The sequence below is a fragment of the Eulemur rufifrons genome, chromosome 15, assembly GCF_041146395.1.
Source record: "Eulemur rufifrons isolate Redbay chromosome 15, OSU_ERuf_1, whole genome shotgun sequence".
Classification (NCBI taxonomy): domain Eukaryota; kingdom Metazoa; phylum Chordata; class Mammalia; order Primates; family Lemuridae; genus Eulemur; species Eulemur rufifrons.
Window position 1 is genome coordinate 21,018,327 of NC_090997.1, and position 20,954 is coordinate 21,039,280.

General features: G+C 41.0%; 1 protein-coding gene across 3 annotated transcripts in view; it reads right to left on the reverse strand.

Annotated features, from left to right (window-relative positions):
* GCLC (glutamate-cysteine ligase catalytic subunit) overlaps window positions 1–20,954 on the reverse strand; it is a 49,095-nt gene that overhangs the window by 17,746 nt on the left and 10,395 nt on the right. For 2 of the 3 annotated variants that reach the window (XM_069489226.1, XM_069489224.1), the window contains exons 2-5: window positions 6,952–7,064; window positions 5,965–6,147; window positions 1,685–1,798; window positions 38–96 (exon numbers count right to left, since the gene is read on the reverse strand). In XM_069489226.1, coding sequence (XP_069345327.1) covers window positions 38–96; window positions 1,685–1,798; window positions 5,965–6,147; window positions 6,952–7,064 — 469 coding nt within the window. The remainder of the gene's footprint in view (window positions 1–37; window positions 97–1,684; window positions 1,799–5,964; window positions 6,148–6,951; window positions 7,065–20,954) is intronic. The other variant, XM_069489227.1, reaches the window with a different exon arrangement.

Here is a 20,954-nt window from a genome sequence, read left to right on the forward strand (position 1 = left end):
GTATCTCTCCCATCCCGCCACCCCTCTGCAGACTCACTTGGCACATTGATGACAACCTTTTCTCCTCTCCTGTGTCGGATATTTCTTGTTAAGGTACTAAAACAGACAACCAAATGTCAAAAATTGGTCACCTATTAAGAAGAATTTCATGACATACAGGTAAATGTAATGAAATCAAACTAATTCTCTAAGACCACCCTACAGAAAATGTGGGTCAAGATGCTCTTCGGGGAATTTTCTGAAAAAGAGCTTTGCCTTAATGTCAATTCCTTGGCTCTTGCCTGAGAACGCCATTCTCTCCCTGCTCAGCCCTGCTTCCATAGCTCCCTAAAACTTACCAAATCCATTTCAGGTGTCAAGGTCTGCCATGGTCTGATTTCACCCTAGGTTTCTAACATTCCCCATGTTAACTTCAAAGACGCTGGTCAAACTTTAGTACTCCTTTTCCCCAGGCTTCTCTGGAGCCCCACCCAATACCTCGTTCCTCTCTCCCCGCCATCGTCCGAATTAGTACTTGTCCTCCAGACCCTCTGTCTCACCCAGAAGCTACCAGGCACACTGTGACCATTAAGCACTTGAAATGTGGCTAATCCTAACTAAAACATGCTGCGTGAGTAAAATACACACTTGATTTCGAAGACTTAGTACAAATAAAAGTAAAATTTCTCAATAATTGAAAAATACTGATTACAAATTCTGGATCTATTGGGTTAAATGACATATATTATAAAATTACATGCACCTGTTTTTTACTTTAATGTGCCTACCAGAAACTTTATAATTACGTATGTGGCCCAGCTCATGTTTCTGTTAGACAATGCTGCCATATACGCAGCGTAAATGCCACCTCTTCTATGAAGCTTGCTTTGATCCCCTCAGTGGAAGCACCCTCCCTTCTCCAAGGGGGATCTCCGGTGCTACCACCTTTGCGTATATGCCATAATCTATCTTTCTTGCAGCTGAATATTTTTATTTTCCTTTAAACACATGACAACATTTGAAGTTGGGAACTACGTCGATAAATCTTTGTCTCCCTTAAAGACTTTGCACACAGCACATGTGCAGGCCTGTTAAAGGAATGAAGACTGAGAAGCCCCCATGTTCCTACCTCCGGCTGAGGAGTCTGGGCTCAGGATGATGGATGAGCACTAAGGTACAAAGCCAAGGGCAGCCTCGTGAAGCCCTGAAGCAACTTAAACCTAAGAATTAAACTACAAACTAACAGACCTAGAAGTTAATAAGAAGGGAGAAAGCCTATACTAGCTTCTGGGCACATTTTACCTTTTTACCAAGGTATACAGAGCGAGATGAGCTGATCACAGATACTGATGGTAACTTAGAAAAAGGTAGGAGTAACTAAGGGAAAACTTCCTGAGGTAGGTGTTTACACAGCTAGGACTGAAAATAATCTCCCCAATAGAGAGGATAGGGGCTGGACAAATGACTTTAAGATGACTTGGAAAACAGACAAATCGAGGCTGGATGAAAGAAGCGACCACCAAGCAGCATTGGGGGTACCGGGGATGTGGACAGGTGTATGTCTGCCACCTTCTCTGGTTATTTAGGAAAGGAGCCAGAAATCAGTAAATGCTCATTAAGGATCCCCAGACTGGAACACAACATTCTCAGAAGGCAGAGGTCTGAGTGAGGGGCTCCCGCATTTCAACACTGAAGCCATACTCACCTGAAGCGAGGGTGCTTGTTTATTGCTTCATCTGGGAAGAAGAGGGACTTGGAAGCTCCTCCTTCAACCGGGTTGGGTTTGTACTCGGGTATTGTGAACCCAGGACAGCCTAATCTACAATAAATAGAAGAACTAAATGGATGGGATTTGTTTTCAGGAATAAATTATGTGTAGTTTTGCCATCATGGCACCTGTTAAGAACATCTCACTTCTATTCCCTTTTCAAAGGGCTTTGTGTTTACAAAACAAATGCTCTGTAAGTGTTGTGCCCCTTTACAACCACTCTTGCACTTCTTGCTTGAGTCTTACGAACATCGTCTTGCTCCTCTGTGATTCCAGCCCAGCACTGATCTACCAGAGTCTCTGTTCACTCACGATCCAGAGCATTTACTTGGGTCCTCCCCACCTCTCCATCTAATAGGAAGGACTGAAAACACAGAAGTCACTTCCCTTGGTCACATCAGTTGTTGTGGGTTGTATGTGTCCCTCTACACAGCTTCTGAGGCATCCTCTTTTCCCAGCGCTAACCTCTCAAGATTTTCCTCTGACCCCTGCACACCACCACCGCCCCCCACCTCCTGGTAGGCTTTGTTCGAAAATGGGAATCTGGACAGGGCCTGCTGTTTTTTGCCTCTGCAGATTACACGAATCCCCCAAGATCTGGCAGTGTCTCTACAGGTGTCCCCATCCACCAGAGATTTTCTGCAGTCTGAAACCCAACCCAATTATCTTACTTGACCTAAAGAAGAGCTCTAATTACAACACAGAAAAATGAAACTCCATATTTATCCCTAAGTTTGTAAAGCTCAAATTCCACATCACCTACAGTGATGCCACTGGTTTTTCCAAGTTAGGAATTTAAAATCAAAGTTAAGCATGCTGTGAGGACAAAGATTAACAAAATTAGTGACAGCAAAGCAAGGGAGGCTCTTGTCAGGGTTTTAGATCAGTGGTAGGAAACTTTTGCCTTAAGAGCCAACTAGCCCATGCCTTATTTTTAACCCCTACCTTTTATAAAATAAAGTACCTATTGGCTGCCCACATCCACCTTGTAAACAACTGAAGTTGCTGATCTTATCTGGAAAACAGTTCCCAGCTCTAAGGGCTCTTGAGAATTCCTGCAGCTATGTGCATTATTTACTATGAGCCTGCAAACCTTAGGAAAAGTCCTTTAGTTGAGTGACAATCTTAAATCTGGGGGATTCCTTGCTAAATGTAATCAGGTGAGATGCAGCTAGACTGAGAACATGTTTGTCTATAAGGGAGAAGGCACCGTCAGAGCTTGGATCTTCAGACACCTACAGTACTGCTTTCTTTTAGACCAGTGCCGCTCATGGAACTTCCTGCCATGATGGACATGTTTAATATCTGTACTGTCCAAATCAACCCGATAGTCACCAACCACACGTGGCTACTGAGCACTTGAAATGAGACTAGTGTGAATGAGGAACTAAATTTTCATTTTATGTAATTAATTAATTTAAAATTAAAGTCTAATGACCAATGTTTTAGACTACAATTCTACACTACAGACCTTTGCCTCCTTAGAGAGAAAAATCACACTGTTTACACTTAAGACTAGAGTATTCCCTTTCTCTCGTGATCCCACATTACAATAAACTTTTATCATTTACTGTGGATGTAAGGGTAGGCTTCTAACCACTAAATAACTAATACTTGTTCTTGTTTTGTTTACAAATCCAAAGTATCCTCCTATCCTAATACATATGGTTAGGCTTTAAAAAATTATCGATTTTTAGAATAAAACTTATTCCTGTTTCAACTCTCCTTTCATAACAACATAAGAAGCTTTAAAAAAGGACAACTATGCCATATAGAGCCATTCTCAATTAAGGTAAGAGACACATTAGGTTGAACCAAAAACTTTACCTTGTGGCCCAGAAAGAACCACCACTGCCTAGCAATACTACACATTCCTAAATTTTAAAATATAAAACAGTTCTGGTTTGTGTTACAAACTCTTTTTTTTTTTTTAATTTGCTAAGTGAAATGTACAACCCTCTTAATGTTAAGAGGCAAAAAGGAAAATGTAAGATATTACATTTTCCAGTTCACTAAAAGTTGTCAAATAACATCTGTAACCCACTTCTTGGCCTGTACTCCGATATTCTAAGGTTTTCAGGACAATCACTAATGCAACAGCCTTGACATCTCTCCCCCAGCAGGTCTGTGATTTTGCCGCCTTTTGATCTACCCACCCACATGCAGGCTGTCCTTGCTTCCCCCAGGTGGGCCCCTCACCTATCTCCTAGTCAGCTGGGGCACCTGTTCCAGGGCCAAGCTCACACTACAGCCCAGGTGAGGGCTGCGAAGCAAAAATGGGAGGCTACCCGCTCAATCCAACCTTCCCAAGGCCTCTCACTGCTGTTAGGATGACAATCAAAATTCTTCCTACGCACACCGGCCAGCTTGCCTTCTTTTAGTTCCCAGAAGGCACCCCCCTTGCCTGGCTCATCCTAGGACTTCTGTGCACACTCCTCCCCCTTTCTCCTCCCTACTCCTGTTACACACCTCCTAGTAGAACCCTGGACATCACTCAATTACCTACCTACCACGCCCCAGAGTGCATTAGAAAGACACGTCACACGCTTTGCTCCCCACCTCTTGCTCACAGCACTGCTCAAGTTTACACTTGCTGAATCTGTGGGCATGAGGACTTGTCTCTCCCCCTAGCTCTGTAGAGACACTGCCTGCCTCTTCTCAGTCATGACGGCATGTCCATACTGCCTGGGGCAGGCACGCAGCAGGCACTCAAGCGTCTGAGTGAATGGCAGAGCCAATGATTTTCCACCTCCTCTTTCAAACATTAGGGTGAAGAAATGTGCCAACCCTCACCAAAACACACCAGTCCACCCTCACCCAGCTGGTTTTTTTTTTTTTCTTCTGGCAGGGAGGGGAGTGGCCTACACAAATGGAACGAAGGAATCACAGAAAATAAGAGATGCTTCTATAAATGTTTGATGATTGGCTTAAAAAAGGTTTCGACTATTTAGATGTTACACTGGAGATTTTTTTGTTTGTTTTTGAGACAGGGTCTTGCTCTGTCACCCAGGCTGGAGTACAGTTGTGCCATCAAAGCTCACTGAAGCCTCAAACTTCTGTGATCAAGCAATCCTCCTAGCCTCGGCCTCCCAAGCAGCTGGAACTACAGATGCACACCACCACACTCGGTTAATTTTTCTATTTTTCTGTAGAGACACGGTCTCGCTATGTTGTCTGGACTGGTCTTGATTTCCAGGCCTCAAGTGATCCTCTCACCTCAGCCTCCCAAAGTGCTGGGATTACAGGCATGAGCCACCATGCCCAGCCAACGATGAAGATTTAATAAAAAGAAAATTTCCATTTAAATGCCCCTCTCTAAGACCAAGGGAATAATTCTGAATGTTTGTGTCTGTTACAGACATTTATCAGGGAAAAAAAGGTATAAAAATAGTTCCAAATGTTCTAGGCCATGGATGCCAACCATTAAAGCTCTTCTGAACTCTGGGAGGTCAGCACACTGCCACGATCTGACAGATAGCTAGCACAGACAAGTCATGCTCAGGATTTGGGAGAACTGCATTCTCGTGTAGCGGCTCTATGTAGAATGTGCACAGTATTTACATACCTCATTCTAAGCTAAGAACATTATTTCACAATTTATATTTACTCTTATGTATTCTAGTATGTGTCATAACTACCTCTGATGACAAATCCTAAATCTTTTCAGTACAATATCCAAACATGACCTAACGCTACATCCTGTTCATAATATGTACTGATAGTACACAGGGAGCACAGGTGACTCGATCTGCCACCAATACCACCACATGCTAGTAGGCAAATGCTCCTTTTCGAAAAGCGCACGAGGGAGCAACTGTCACAGTCAAGTGAGAAGAGCATTCGGAGGTCACCAGGAGGCTCAGCTACTGCCTGCAGGGTTGGAACTGCCTGGCAGGTGTGCCGCGCCTTCCACTCTTGCCTGCGGTGGACATGGCCACCACTGCTGGTCCTCATCACAGGTCCCCATGGCGTTTCCCCCAAGCCCAGACGAGCGCTCTCACCACAGTGCTCTGGGCGGCCACCATCCACCGACTGAAGCTGCCATGCAGTTTTGCCTTTAGCTCTAGCATTACAGAGTCTATTAAATGTGGTATATAACGTGTGAACTGTATGTGAAGTGTGAGGATTGTAGGGTGAAATGCTTGCATCACAACCTGCTCCCTTTATAACCTACAGCTCTAATATATCTTCTGGGGCATGTTCATATAGGAACTAACCTTGGAAATGAAGTTATTGTGCAAAGAGCCTGATTTTCTTCTAGTAGAGAAGTGGCCTCCTTCCGGCGTTTTCTCATGTTGGCCTCAACTGTGTTGAATTCAGACATTGTTCCCCCGTAGGGCTGTCCAGGTGTCCCTTCAATCATGTAACTCCCATATTCTGGTCTCCAGAGGGTAGGATGGCTACAGAGGAGAAACAACTTAGTTCCATTTTATTCTTTTGCTGCAGCCTACTCCATTTTTAAAAGTTTTAAGATTGCCTAAAAAATTTAGAAACCATTAGATATAAGCAAAGCTAAGAACTCATTCACAATTCCCAATAGCTATTACTTTTCCATAGCTCTTTATCTATAAGGGTTCACAAGTATTGGGTCCAAAATATTTGTAAATAACTGAAAATACACACATGCGACTCACTGTTCAGGACAAGCTAGAAAGGAGATGAGGCCTTACAGGTGTCCAAACTCAAATGCAGCTTCCCAAAAACTAGTGAGTAGAAAATGAACTGGAGAATTCATATCATCCCCTTCCCTCCCTCTCTTCGTCTATTTAAATAAAAAATATTTAAAAACATCATGCTGGCCAAACAAAACTCATCTGCAAGTTTTATCTTGCACCATGATTTCTGATCCCAGTTATGCTCTGGGAATGTGTTTTCTTTGCCCCCCAAAAATGCTTAATAACAAGTTTTAATATTTAGTTGGCGGTACACAATGCTTTAACATATTAATGTATTTAATCCTAGTGCCCTAGAGGTAGGTATTGCCATCATCTCTACTTTAAAGCAAGGAAACTGAGGCAAGTAACTTGCCTGAGGTTATTCAGCTTCTAAGCAGAGGAACCAGGATTTGAAAGCCAGGCAACCAGGAACCAGAGCCTGCACTCTTAACTGCTATGCTGTCCTGCCTACTATAAATCTGAGACAAGATTCTACATTCTTAGTAGTTCCAACAGTTTCAGAAACAGGCCTTCAACACATCAGCTTACTTTGGGTTTGTCCTTTCCCCCTTCTCTTGTAGAGTTTCAAGAACTTCCTCTCCAGATAGGATCAACTGGACTTTTTTATTTTCATGATCAAAAGATACCAACATGTATTCCACCTATTGAAAATAAAAGTGAGAAAGATTAACATTCTTCCAGATTTGTGCTCACTGTAATCTTCAGAAGAAAAAGGCAGGGAAATGTGAAGGTTGGAAAGGATCCCCAATAACTTGAGACAGCCACATTTGCTTACGCTACAGGATATAAGGAGTATTCGTTTGCATAATATGAAAACCTGTAGAGGATGGTCAGTCAATAGTGGCACTGTTGGAGGACAAGAACTCTTATTCTTCCATCCTTTCTCTCCTCTATTCTACTTTATGCCCCATAGAAAGGTCAAGATATCCATTTTCACAAAAATGTACTTTAAAAGAGATGGGTTTCAAAGCTAAGGGTCTGTAAATTGCAGTTGTAGAGAAGAAGTTGAGTTTTAAAATTTAAAATGGCTCACTATATACTCAGTTGGCTTATTATAAGTTTAAGAAAGTGGTTACTGGACAATCCTATCACAGCAGATTATACCTAACTTACTGGTAGATTTTTTAATAATCCCACTACAAGTTCCACTTTTGGAGAGTTAAACCATAATCATAAATATATCAATATGAAGAAGCTGCTTTAGGGGTTTCAACAATTTGGTTTTGTCACAAATAATTTAAAACAACTTCTCCACTCTGAAACCATATAAAATTTACAATGCAGGGTGCACCAGTGCACTTTTCATAATACCTTATGGTGGAATTCTGATAAAAATAAAGAGTTAAATACCAAAGTAAGACTCTTCCGGGCAGAATACAACTAGAACCTGCTTTTGTTTTCCCTTTAAATCATGCTTTAAATCATGACAGCTGGTGTGAACAGTGAAGATTATGAATCATTACCTGCAACTGAAATAAAACCACCATTATCTGTATGTAAGTGAAAAGGTATGGAACTGAATTATTCAGGCTAACACGTGAAATTACCATTTACACAAGGCACAAACATAGTTACTGTAGAGAGGAGGTGGCAAACTGACGTCCCACAGGCAAACCGGTCTGCGAGGTAGTTGGTTTGACTTACAATGGTAGTTAACAAAAAAAAAAGGGGGGGGGGCGGCACAGGCAGGCAACAGTATATCCACTATCTCCTAATATTTCACATGTAAATCCAGATTCTCAGCCTTAAAAACAACATCCAGGAGCCCAGCACTATGCCTGTCTCTGCAGGGCTGTGGTTGGGTTGCTCTCTTTTGGGCGTATGTACACTGTCTGCAGTGGCCTGTTTTCTATTTGTGTGGACCTGTCTGGTCCTGGAAGGCACTTGGGTCAGCCATCCCCACCACACAGAAATGGTAAGAGAATGTTTTGCCCTTTAGCTAAGAAATATAATTATAAAGAGGAAAAAATGTTAGTATCCATAAGAAATAGCTCAGCAGGTTTAAACCACAAAAAATAAACTTTCAATTCATTTTTATTAGTTGTCTTACTGGTAAGTTTAGTTTCCCACCAGAATTTTTTAGTTCAAGAAATGGGTAAGACCCCTTGATTTAGGTACACGAACCAGAAATGTGAGATCTGCACCTGCACAATCACTCAGTGTCAAATGACGGAAGAATCTGGAACTGCATCAAGTACAGGTTGGTAGGTAGCATCTACAGATCTATGACTCCTGAACAGCTAAAACTATGGAACAGGAATCTTTTTTTTTTTTTTTTTTTTTTTTGTTGAGACAGAGTCTCACTTTGTTGCCCAGGCTAGAGTGAGTGCCGTGGCATCAGCTTAGCTCACAGCAACCTCAGACCCCTCGGCTTAAGCGATCCTACTGCCTCAGCCTCCTGAGTAGCTGGGACTACAGGCATGCGCCACCATGCCCGGCTAATTTTTTCTATATAGATTTTTAGTTGTCCATATAATGTCTTTCTATTTTTAGTAGAGACGGGGTCTCGCTCAGGCTGGTCTCGAACTCCTGACCTTGAGCGATCCACCCGCCTCGGCCTCCCAGAGTGCTAGGATTACAGGCGTGAGCCACCGCGCCCGGCCAGGAACAGGAATCTTTAAGTTCCGGGATGGATACATGAAAAGATCATAAGTATGAGAAATAAGTTTACATTTAAGAGAACATAATGAGAAAGGATATGCTTTCATATATGGATCCTGACCTTTAAACCTAGCAGGCAAAAGTAGGCTTGATCACCCACTTTTTTTTTTTTACAGGTGGGCAAAGAGGTTTAGAGAAGCTGAGTAAGCTACCCGATGCCACAAGTGTCAGGCAGGAATTTGAAGCCAGCGCTGGCTGGCCTCAAAGCCCAGCATACCTTGCTGCTAGGACTATAGAGGATGCCAATCTTGGTAAGTGATGATAAGCTTTTTATAAAAGTGTTATAAGCTACATGAGGCAGGAAAAGATTATAATAGGGGCTGGAAATATCTCAGATTGATTATGCTTCAATTTTATGAAGTGGGCCTAACATTGTATCATAGAAGTCGAAATGTAACTAACAATTACAGTCAGATTTAAACATATGAATTGACTCATTTCTTAGACCCAGGACAGAGCCCACTTGCTCTGTGTAGCATTCCTAACTCTCCCAGCTAGAAGGAATCTTTCTCCTTCACTCACTGACTCCAAACACATATGCCTGGCATCATCTGCTACCTGAATTAAGTTATCCTCTTAGTCAGATAACATGCTTCCTAAAGAAAGAAAAAGACACTTTCTAGCTTACTGGGTCTGCATCATTTATTTATTACCAAAAAGAACAATAACTTTTGCAGCAATTATATAAGCTAAATTCAATAACTTTCGTTAGTTTCCTACTTTTGAAAAAAATTGAAATCCTTAGTTTTCAAATTCACTCTTAGCCCACAAGTTTAAAGCATGGGTACGGCAAAAGAAACAAAAAGCTCAAACTCTTGAGTTTTAAATATCAGCCAAATGGATGACATTTAAAATGTTAACAAACTCTTCTTAATTAAAAAATAATCACTTCATGATCTCATTAAGCAAATGAAACAGAAAAACAACAGAATATTTACCAAATACAGAAAAAAACAAACTTACTTTTCAATAAATGCTAAATTCAGTTGGAAGACATACAAATTTCCTGAATATTTTTCAAATTCAAATTCAGGGCCTTCGGAGGTACTCACCCTCTGTAGTCACCCTGATCCTTCTGCATCAGTCCTTAAAGTAGTCCTTTAACCTCTTAAGCTTTTTGGAATTTAATCGCCCCCGCCACCTTAACACATGTATGTTTATTTCCAATTCTAGTTCATACAAGCATACCAATGATTAACTAAATCTATAAAAGCCAAACTACAGCTGAATCAGGGTTTGGTTCAGTAACCTAGATAATGCGTGATAATGAAAAGCAATACATTAACACTTTCCTATTAATAAAACACCTAAAGCCACAATGATTTATTTTATGATTTCTGGATTTTGTCCTCATCCTAAACTTCCTTTTTGCATCCAAAGGGTGAGAGGAACAAAGTCAAAGAGAAAATAATAAAACAGAGGCTCTTTTGTACCACAACATTGATTCTAAGGATTAAATTGTACCAGCTTCCTAACCTTGAATAGCATCTGGGCTATAAACCCAGAATCCCAGCAACATCTCTTTCGTACATCGCACACATACAACTCTGAAAGCATATGGCCAAAGAGCATCATAAATGGGTTGCAGAGTAACCAATTCAAATTCGTGTAATTAACATACTATATTGGAAATAGAAAAAAAAAAAAAAAAAAAAAAACAACACTGAGCTCTATTCTCCAGAGTACATAGGTCACAACTCCCTAGATGTGACTTTGGGACAATGTTGTTTGGCAGCCATCAGTTATCCTTTTAAATGGTGGAAAAGAGGCCCAAGAAAAACACCCATCCACTTTGCAAGACACTCATATTTTAAATATACACTACCTTTTCTACAAATAGAAATTAAAATCCCTTAGATTTCTAGTGCTAAAAGGCTAAATTTTATCCTACTAGAATAAAAGTCACTAATATCCCTGAGCTGTCAAATCAAGGACAACGACACATATGAAAGACTAGGATGAAAGTCACTAATATCTCTAAGCTGCAGAATCAAGGACAAAGACACATATACAAGACTATGTACTTTGCTTTATGTGTTATATAGTGTTGCTAGGAACAACGTGGACATAATCCTTAAGTCATTTAATGCAGGTTTAAACAAAGGTGAGGTATTTTATGTTCATCTAAAATTAGGCCCATAAAAACAAAGTATCTTAACTGAGGGTAATGTAAGTATTCAGTACAATGCTAAATATAGAGTAGACAGGAAAATATCTGTGGCATTTGAGATAACAGTTAATATTCATAGTTTTAGGATTTATGTTGTCTTTACATGGCATTTACCACTAGGGTAAAACAGAAATTTTCCTTTGTTTTAAACATTTTGATACCCTGTATTGGCGGGTAAGAGTTTCAGGGAGGTCAGAATTTGAGGAATGGCTAGACATTTTACGAAACCCAAATTTCTTAATTTCTCCTACCTTGAGGTAAAAACTACTTAATCAGAAGACAATCTAGTTCTGTAAGAATCAGACCAATTATACAGGCAGTTCCCCATTTAGGGAGGTCCTATGATGAGAAAGTTCCTTTGTTAGTTTCTGTGTAAATCAGAACTACAGCATCTTCCCTCTCAAAAGTATTTAAGCCATCACATGCCTGACCTCTGGAGAGAAGGAACCTATCACCAAGTCCTGGAGGGACAATGACCTGTGAGGGCCCACATTTCTCCCAGATGGTGACACGAGGGCTTTCCCCTTCTCATACCCTAGGAGGGGTCTGTGTGCAGGTTGTCAGGTCAAAGAGGGCAAGACAGTAAAGGGCTCCACATGACTCAGCCCAGGGAGAGTGGGTGTGCCAGCCCCCACTAGAATCAGGGGTTCCTGGCCAGCTCCTCCATTCCACTGTTGGCTCTCTTCCACTGGCCCAAGTGGTTTTGATTCAATTGCTAGAACCACCTGCTGGTTCTCAAGACCCAGTTTTCTCCTTACAGTAACTCCTAAACAAGCCTACAACTATTTTGATGATTAAGGCGCTAATGAGAGTTGATGATAATCAGTGCCAAAACACCTGAAAGACCTGGCTCCTGTTCTCAAGCTTACGCTGATGCTGCAGTGACAGCCAATAACACCCAACAGCTGAATTATCTGGGTACGTGCTCAAAATGACCAAACGGACCTGTGCATATATAATACAGCAGGGTCTAAAATCCAGTCCAGGAGCTCAGAAGGCTTTCCAGAGGAAGCACCATGTAAATTTAGGCTGATTCCTGGAATGGGGACTAGCTGAGCAGAGGTGAGGGTCTAAGAATCCTTAAACATACACGCAACCTCCAGTCCTCCCTTGGGGCACTGCACTGCTGACTGCAGCATGATCACCTGTCTGGACTGTCAGAGATGCAGGTTACCTGGGGCCGCCCTGCAGAGACCAAGCATAATAGTCCCCGCTCTAGAATATAAGCTGTTTTAAAGTTAGGGGTTGTGCCTTCTGTCCAGAACACTGTTTTCCTCACACAGCGAATACTTTTTGAGCACCCCTCAACCATAGAGTTGGATGGCATCCATTTCCATATCTCGCACAGCATCCAAACCTGGAGCATCTAAACAGGTGCTAGCCATTGCGAGGCTAATTCATTTTTTAGTCACCCCTAGGGAAGACCTGAATGACAAGACCAAAAGAGCAGCTGCATTTAAATATTAATAGCAGAAAACTGAATAAGAGATCCTAATACAGATGTAATGAAATTTGATATGGCTCAGCATTTGGTTTAAGGTGGACTCTCATATTAGACATGTCTAATTATGACACCACAAATATCAAAACCATTGTTTTACATGGTAAGCTTTGAGTGCTTTTGGGGGACCAGTAAGTACCAAGTAGAAACTGCAATGTGTGTGCTTTTGTGTATATGATATTTTATACATGCTGATATTTAAAACTGGTGACTGTTGATATGTTACAATTAAACAACCCTATGTGTTCTGAAAAGAAAATATTTTGGTAGTCTCATGTAATAACAACTTCTTAAAATTTTCCTATATTTTGAGAAAATAGGCTTTTCTGCTTTCCCCCCTTACTTTGAAAGGTCAATTCATACCACAGAATTACACATGATACACTCCAGGGGAAGTTTACACTTTTAGGAACCAAAACAAATGCTGCCCTTGTCCCGACCTGTTCTTCTGTTGGGACCCTAGATTAGGACTTTGGCTTACAGACCATGTTGCCTTTTATTTATAAAATATTAATTTCCATTTTAACACTGCATTTAAAAAAAAAAATCAATGAATTTCCTATAGGATCAAGCACACTAACTTCCTTGACATTATCTTGGCCCAAACAGAGAAAACATTCTTCACATGCCTAGATTAGTGATATGAGGCCCAAGCGGAAAAACTTCAAGACTTTAAAAAGAAAGAAAGGTGAAAGACCTTTACAGGAAGAACTATGAAACACTGAGGAAGGAAATTGCAGAGGATGTAAACAAATGGAAAAACATATCATGCTCATGGATCGGTAGAATCAACATTGTTAAAATGTTTATACTACCAAAGTGATTTACAGATTCACACAATTCCCATTAAAATACCAACGTCATGTTTTGCAGATCTAGAAAAAATAATTCTACGCTTCCTACAGAACCAGAAAAGACCTCAAATATCCAAAGCAACCTTAAGCAAAAAGAACAAATTGGGAGGCATCACTTTGCCAGGCTTCAGGCTATACTACAAGGCTACAGTAACCAAAACAGCAAGGCATTGGCACAAGAACAGAGACCTAGACTAATGGAACAGACCAGAGAACCCAGATATAAAACCATCCTCATGTTGCTATCTGATCTTTGACAAAGCAGACAAGAACACTGTGGAAACGAATCCCTATTCAATAAATGGTGCTGGGAAAATTGGATAGCCACATGTAGAAGACTGAAACAGGATCCGCACCTCTCACTACTCAAAAAGTTAATTCACAATGGATAATAGACTTAAACCTAAGGCATAAAACTATTAAGAATGAAAGAAACTATAAGCATGAAAGAAAGAAGAACTATAAGAAGAAAATGAAGGAAAAAGCTCTTACAGACATCAGCCTAGGCAAAGAATTTATGAAGACCACCCCAAAGAATTTATGAAGAAGACCCCAAAGGCAGTCACAGCAACAACAAAAATAAATAAAAGAGGCTGACGCCACGGCACTCTAGCCTGAGCAACAGAGTGAGACTCTGTCTCAACAAATAAATAAATATGAGACATTTATTTTCTGGGCCTCTGAATTTATGTTAGCTGATTTTTTAAAAATCGTACCGCCACACTTCAGTCATGTTAGTTTTAACTTTCTGATGATAATAAAGACCAGAAAGGCACTCTTACCTTATTTCTGAACCAAATTTAGCAAAACCTAACCAGTCTGCTCACACAAATTAACATCAGAAAACACAGCACATCTAGTAACCAATGGTGACGTCTGTTGTGGCCACCAACATAGCAGAGGCACTCTGCAATTTAGAAACCTAAACCATAATACATTTCCTCTTAAAGGAACAATATTGTAAATATAGGTAGTTCTTATCTCAAAACACCTGTACTTTAGTACTATAGCTTGTGGGTTCTAAAGACAAGTGAATTCCTTGGCTCTTTACTGAGAACATATTCCCCTACCAGAGTCCTAGTCACCACGTGGCTGACAAGAAAGAGGGTATCCTGGTCCCAGATAGAGGCTGCTTTGGATCTGCAGTGGCCAGAGCTGGAGAGGAGCAGGGGTGCCATAGGAAGTGAGGTCTGTGGAAAATCTGCAGTGGCTCCCCAACAAGTGCAAGAGAGTTTAGGGCTGTAGCATGAGGGCATGACTTTTGCTAGAGAGAACATACGCCCTCTATGGGTGGCACCCAGCTCAGCGCCTTATGCATTTCTAGGGCTGAGCAAGCGAGAAAGCAAGCATATTCCCTTCTAAGGTATGTTTATAAATTAGGTTGTCCTAAATTCAAGGACTGCCTATGAGAAATAAGAGAAATTCAGGATTTTAACTCATAGCAACTGGTGTTAGATTAACCAATCCAACGAGGAGAGAAAAAAAAAAAGGAGTGCTTTCTAAAGAGACTAAGTGAGCCAACGCCAAACAGGAATTCTAACTCCAAAGTGACTACTGTGCTCAGAGGGGCACACCTATGCCCTCAGTGACAAGAAAACAGTGCTTCCAGACCCCCAAGTTTAATGTCATCCCACCATCATAAGCATTTGCGCACAGATACTCTTTTATAACCACACCTCATAGAGGCAGCCTCAGGCTCCTATTCAGGAGTCATACCTGGATATTACAGTAGATCCCACCAACAAAGTAATTCTAACCTGTGAGATTTGGAAGATTTAGACTCTTGTTAATACAAACTCCCTCCCTGCCATATTTGAAATTCATGTTAAAGGATGAAAATCTCAAAGATAAGTCAAAGCTCCATTCTGGCCTGCTACCTGCTGCCCTGGGAAGAGGTTGGCACAGGCTGCATAACTATCAGATGAGGTCAGCCTGATTTTCATATAAAGGGCTCATCCTGCATCTGCCTTTTCACAGGGCTTGCTTGCCAGCAGAAGATTAGCCGGGAAGGCTGCGGTCACATTACTAAACTTGTTAGCATTTGTCCTGCAGACCGAGAAATTTACCAAGCATATTCAATGGGTGTTGTTTTGAAAAGAGTGCTGGCATTTCACTAGATGAGAATTACTGGGTATCTGGTACCAAAAAATGCTTAAGCCTGCATCTGTGGCTCTACGACGTATTTACGTTTTCATTTTTTAAAAAAAGCCTACTTCCTGCATTACCACCATCCCTTCCTCTATTCTTTCTTCTTTTCTTCTCCACCCTCAATCTCATCTCTGGTTGGAGCCCATTAAAACTGTCACAGAGCTTGTTTCCTTCTGCCCATTTGGGTGGCAGTATGTGGGGGAGCAGTTAAAAGTGCTGGCTTTGGAGTCAATCAGTTTCAATCTTGGTAACTTTTCAGGGCTTCAGTTTTTTCTTTTGTAAAATGGGGGTAATGCCAGCCTCCCAGGGCCAGTAGGGAAGGATTACATAAAATAATGCACGTAACATGCCTGAAACAGTATTAAGTACACAGTGCCACTCAAGTGTTAGCGGTTACTATTTTCTAGCTCTAGGGCAGTGATACTCTGATTGAGGAAGAACAGTGTCTGGTGTTTTCCAAAAGCTGGTTAACCTCTTAGTGGGCCATGGTGTTGCTGTGATAAACATTACAAAAAATGTTTTAATAGACTAGAACAGAAATATCAGAATGTCACTCAAGTGAAGGGAAGTACTATTTCTCAAAAATATTGTTTTGACACAACACTTGTTCTGGGGGCACTGGTCTTAGTCAAAAGTGAAAGCTAGTAGTGTGGAACGCTGTCTAACTGCACTCAGGCAGACCAGGGTCCTTCACCAAGCAGGTCAAGTCAGTCTCCTTGAAACTCTTAAATGGCTCACACTCAGCCAAAAATCCAATACCCTTCCCTGAGACCATTAGGGTTGATCTTCTCAGCCTCCTTCATATCACCACCTCCCCCCCCAAGACCACCATGCTGCAGACACACCGGCCTCTTTCTGTTTCTCCAACCATCACCTCAGGGCCTCTGAAACACTTCTATTCCCCCTGCCTGAAAGATTTTACCACAGCCCTCAAAGGAGCTGGCTCTAGCGCATCTCAAGGCAAGTGCCACCTCTTCGGAGAGACCTTTGCTAACACCGTGACCCACCTTCCCATTCCCACCCCCATGGGGCACCACCCATACTGGTCCCTCCTGGAGTTGTGCAAGGTGGTTACCCTGCCCAGAGCAGTCTTAATTTTCCCCAATTACAGCCACTCAGAATGTGTTTTAGTCCCTAGGCCTTAGTTATATCATGTATAAAATAAGAGAAAAACAAATGTCTACCAGTTCTAAATTACTGTTTCTGTAATTAATGCCTCCTGGAAATTTTGTTAGTGTATGACCATCCGTTTTTCTTCCACCCTCAAATATAGAACGTTACTTACTCTGCATTGCCAAGGTGGCAATTTTATTCAAGTGAATTGTCTTGTTACTCAAAGCTTACCCCTTTAGAGCATACATTCTCTTAAAAAGTTTTATGTATATGAGTGGAAATCTTTCTAAAATTGATTACATCCTCTTCTGCTTTCAATAGGAAGATACTAAACATTACTTTCACTTTTTTTTTTTATTAGGGCTTCAGACTTTATTAGCAATTTCATTTCTTTAACTATAGTTATAACCTAGCAAGGCCCTTGGAGGCCACATCTGGACCTGCTTTTCGCAGTGGCTTTCCGACTGCTCCCTCTCATTTCTGCCTCAATTGATTTCTTGCAGTTTATCCTGAGCTGAGAAACTCGATGATGGAGCTTGCAGGAACTGTGTATGAGAAAGTGATCTCTGGGTATGGGCTGAGATAGGCTTCTAGGAGTAAAATGCATGGACTTTGTGCTCAGAGGACTTTTGTTTACTTCCTAGTTCTCACTCTATTTGAGTAGTGGAGCCAACAAATCATAAGCCCCAGACACAACACAACAATGGCAGGCTAGAGAACTACCCCGCTTAGCTCAGGCAGGGCTGCAAAAAAGTGTGTTAGAAAATAACATAGCTTCTAGGCAGCTGGTCTGGGTCAATATGCAAACACTTAGGGTAATGAAGGAAGCACACTCAAATAACTTTTAGGTTTGTCTGAGGCTTACAGTTCTTAGAAAATATACTTTGTAAAGATTTATTTTTAGAAGATGTTAACTTTTTAATGTTTAAGATCACTGCTACAATCCCTGACTCTTTCAAACACTTCAGAAAAGTGCCAGCTGGCTTTCACAGGTACTTCAAGACCTTTACTGTCTCTGTGCAGCTCTGGACACCCCAGCCCATGAACCCTGTGTTTAATACAACTGGGGTAGACGCACAGCCCAGATTTTTACTAGTTTCTAGGAAAGGGGTCATGGAGTCTCTCATCTTAGGGCATTGTTTTAATTCTTATAAATCAGCATTCAATTCAAAAAGAAAGGAGTTAACTAAATCCAAAGGACTAAAAAAACAATCTGGGCTGGGCGCGGTGGCTCATGCCTGTAATCCTAGCACTCTGGGAGGCCAAGGCAGGAGGATCGCTGGAGGTCAGAAGTTCGAGACCAGCCTGAGCAAGAGCGAGACCCCGTCTCTACTAAAAATAGAAAGAAATTATATGGACAGCTAAAAATATAGAAAAATACAGGAAAAATTAGCCGGGCATGGTGGCGCATACCTGTAGTCCCAGCTACTCGGGAGGCTGAAGCAGCAGGATTGCTTAAGCCCAGGAGTTTGAGATTGCTGTGAGCTTGACGCCACGGCACTCTAGCCCAGGCAACAGAGCGAGACTCTGTCAAAAAAAAAAAAAAAAAAAAAACACAACAACCACCACCAATCTGGGGGGAGAGGAAGAGGACAAAGATGACAGTGGGTCTGTATGAACATTTTGTAATCAGGAACATCTGTTCTGGGGGTTCTTTTGTAATCTTACTGTGGAAATAAGTTCAACTATCAAATGCTAACCATAACAGACACAAAAACCTAATACAGGAAGTTCTCTAAGGATCATCTGACAGAGGAGAACCTTAGCCATATGACATACCAACTTAGATAACCAAGTTTTCCGGGTACCTATAAAGATGTATCAAAAATGAACTCTTTTGGCTAAAAGTCTGAAGTTCATTACGTGCATCCTCATCTTTTAAACAATGTCTGAGAGACGTAACCACTAAGTGGAGATTAAAGGTTGTCACTTTAACACACTCGATCCATTACATTATCACTACACAACAGTGATAACTCAGTAGCCACGGAGACACTATCTAAGTGACCCAAACTCATATGCTGTCCCGGTTCAAGCCTGTTTCCTTCCAAAAATTATAATCAAGATTTCAAGGATCACATGAGCTGTAAAAACATGTATAGGCTTTGTGGCATTTATTTTGGTTAGAAACCACTTTTTGCTCTTTTCCTGAGTCCTTAATATGTTCGAGATATGTCAATGCCAGAGCCCCAGTGCCTGCCCACCTGGTACAGCCAGTGGCTTCACTGCATTCATCCTTCCACAACTCTGGAAAGCCTGCCATCCTTCCTGCACACAGCAATCCTACGTACCTCTCACACGAAATTTCTAGAAACCCAGTATCTGTGGCTTTATAATTAGATGACTTCTTCAGTTGCCAGTAAAGTATGTTATCTCAAAGAAAATGCTAAATCCCAAAGGGTGACAGGGGAAGAAAATGGATTCTACTGTTTCTCATATGCACTGACTGATTTTCGTAACTTCTAGGAAGTCTAAAGCATTCTGAAATAGCTAAAAATTAAAAGATACAATCACAAAAATATAGACCTATATAAGCATGCAATTCAAAACCAAATGGTATGCTGTCTTGATTAGTCTTACAGATGAGAAAATTGTAGTTCAAATAATTTAAGTTCCATATCTAAGATCACACAACCTGGGAAGACCAGGGGCTTAGACTCTCAACTTCACATTGAAGCTCATTCATAAAATATATGTAAACTTTCAAAATAATTGTGTTTTTATAATACTAAATACCCAGTCACAGGATGATCACACTGACACTAAATGACGAACATTATAGCTTAAGACCTAAGAAAATACTGACTTTAAAACTTGGCTACATTGTAGGTGCTGGCAGGTATCTTATAAACCACAAGGGTAGCCAGACTTTGGACAAAGTTTACAAAGGAGAGCAGAGCTGAAATGAAAGACTTAATAGAAAAAGTGGGAAAGACCTTCACTTCTAATCAAGATGGAGTAAAAGGGCCCCAAATTTACTCTCCCTACCTGAAACAACAACAAAAAAAAAAGAGGAAGAGAGAAAAATTAGATGGAAGAACAGTTTTCAAGACACTGCACATCAGATAACAAAGGGAAGAGATCCCTGAGACATGGGAGAAAAAATTAAGTGTGCCCTATAATTGTCCCAACTTAATGCCTGGAGAGAGGGTCTAGGTCATGGGCAGAAAGGCAGGAAAGTGAAGCAGAGCCCAGTGGAGTCCTTGTGAGGAGATGGAGCTGCAGGTCTAGGAAAGCCAAGTCCACTAGAGATCGCAGGACCAAGCACCGGAAAGAAAAGAGCTGCACAGAGAACCCCAGAGATCTACAGAGGGTCTCCCCTCAAGGATTAAGTAGTAAATCAACACATGCATGTGAGGCATGGGACAGGGTATGTTCCCACCAGCCAGGTGGAATAACTTGTAATTCAGGGCCATAGGGTAAAGCACTCACGAAGATATTCCCCAGTAGAGAGAAATAATTAACCCTAAACTTAAGAGGATTCTGGAGCTGCCTAAAAAACTGGGAGAGCAACACCTAAAAGGATCACACTATCTTCAAATAACCACATTCCAGAACAAAGCTCAAAATACTTACAGGAATATATAAATATCAAACACCCAACAAGGTAAAGTTCACAATGTCTAGCATCTAATCAAAGATTACCAGACATTCAAATAAGCAGAGAAATATATTCAAAATTAAGAGAAAGACCAATCAAATCTGACCTGAAATGACAAAGACAGAATTGGCAGCCAAGGACATTAAATAGTTATTAGAACTATACCCCTATGTTCAAAAAGTGAACTTAGTAAGACTGCAAAATGAATACACAAAATCAATTTTAATTCAATACACTAGCAATAAAATCAAATTGAAATTTAAAAATAATGTCATTTATAATGGAATCAAAACTTAGGAAACATTCAGGGATAATCTGACAAAAAAGATGTGAAAGACTTATACACCCAAAACTACAAAAAAAATTGCTGAGAAAAAGTAAAGACAACATCAATGGAAATATGTACTTGTTCATATACTTGAAGACTCATTTTTTTTTTTTTTTTTTTTTTTTTGGGGAGACAGAGTCTCGCTCTGTTGCCCA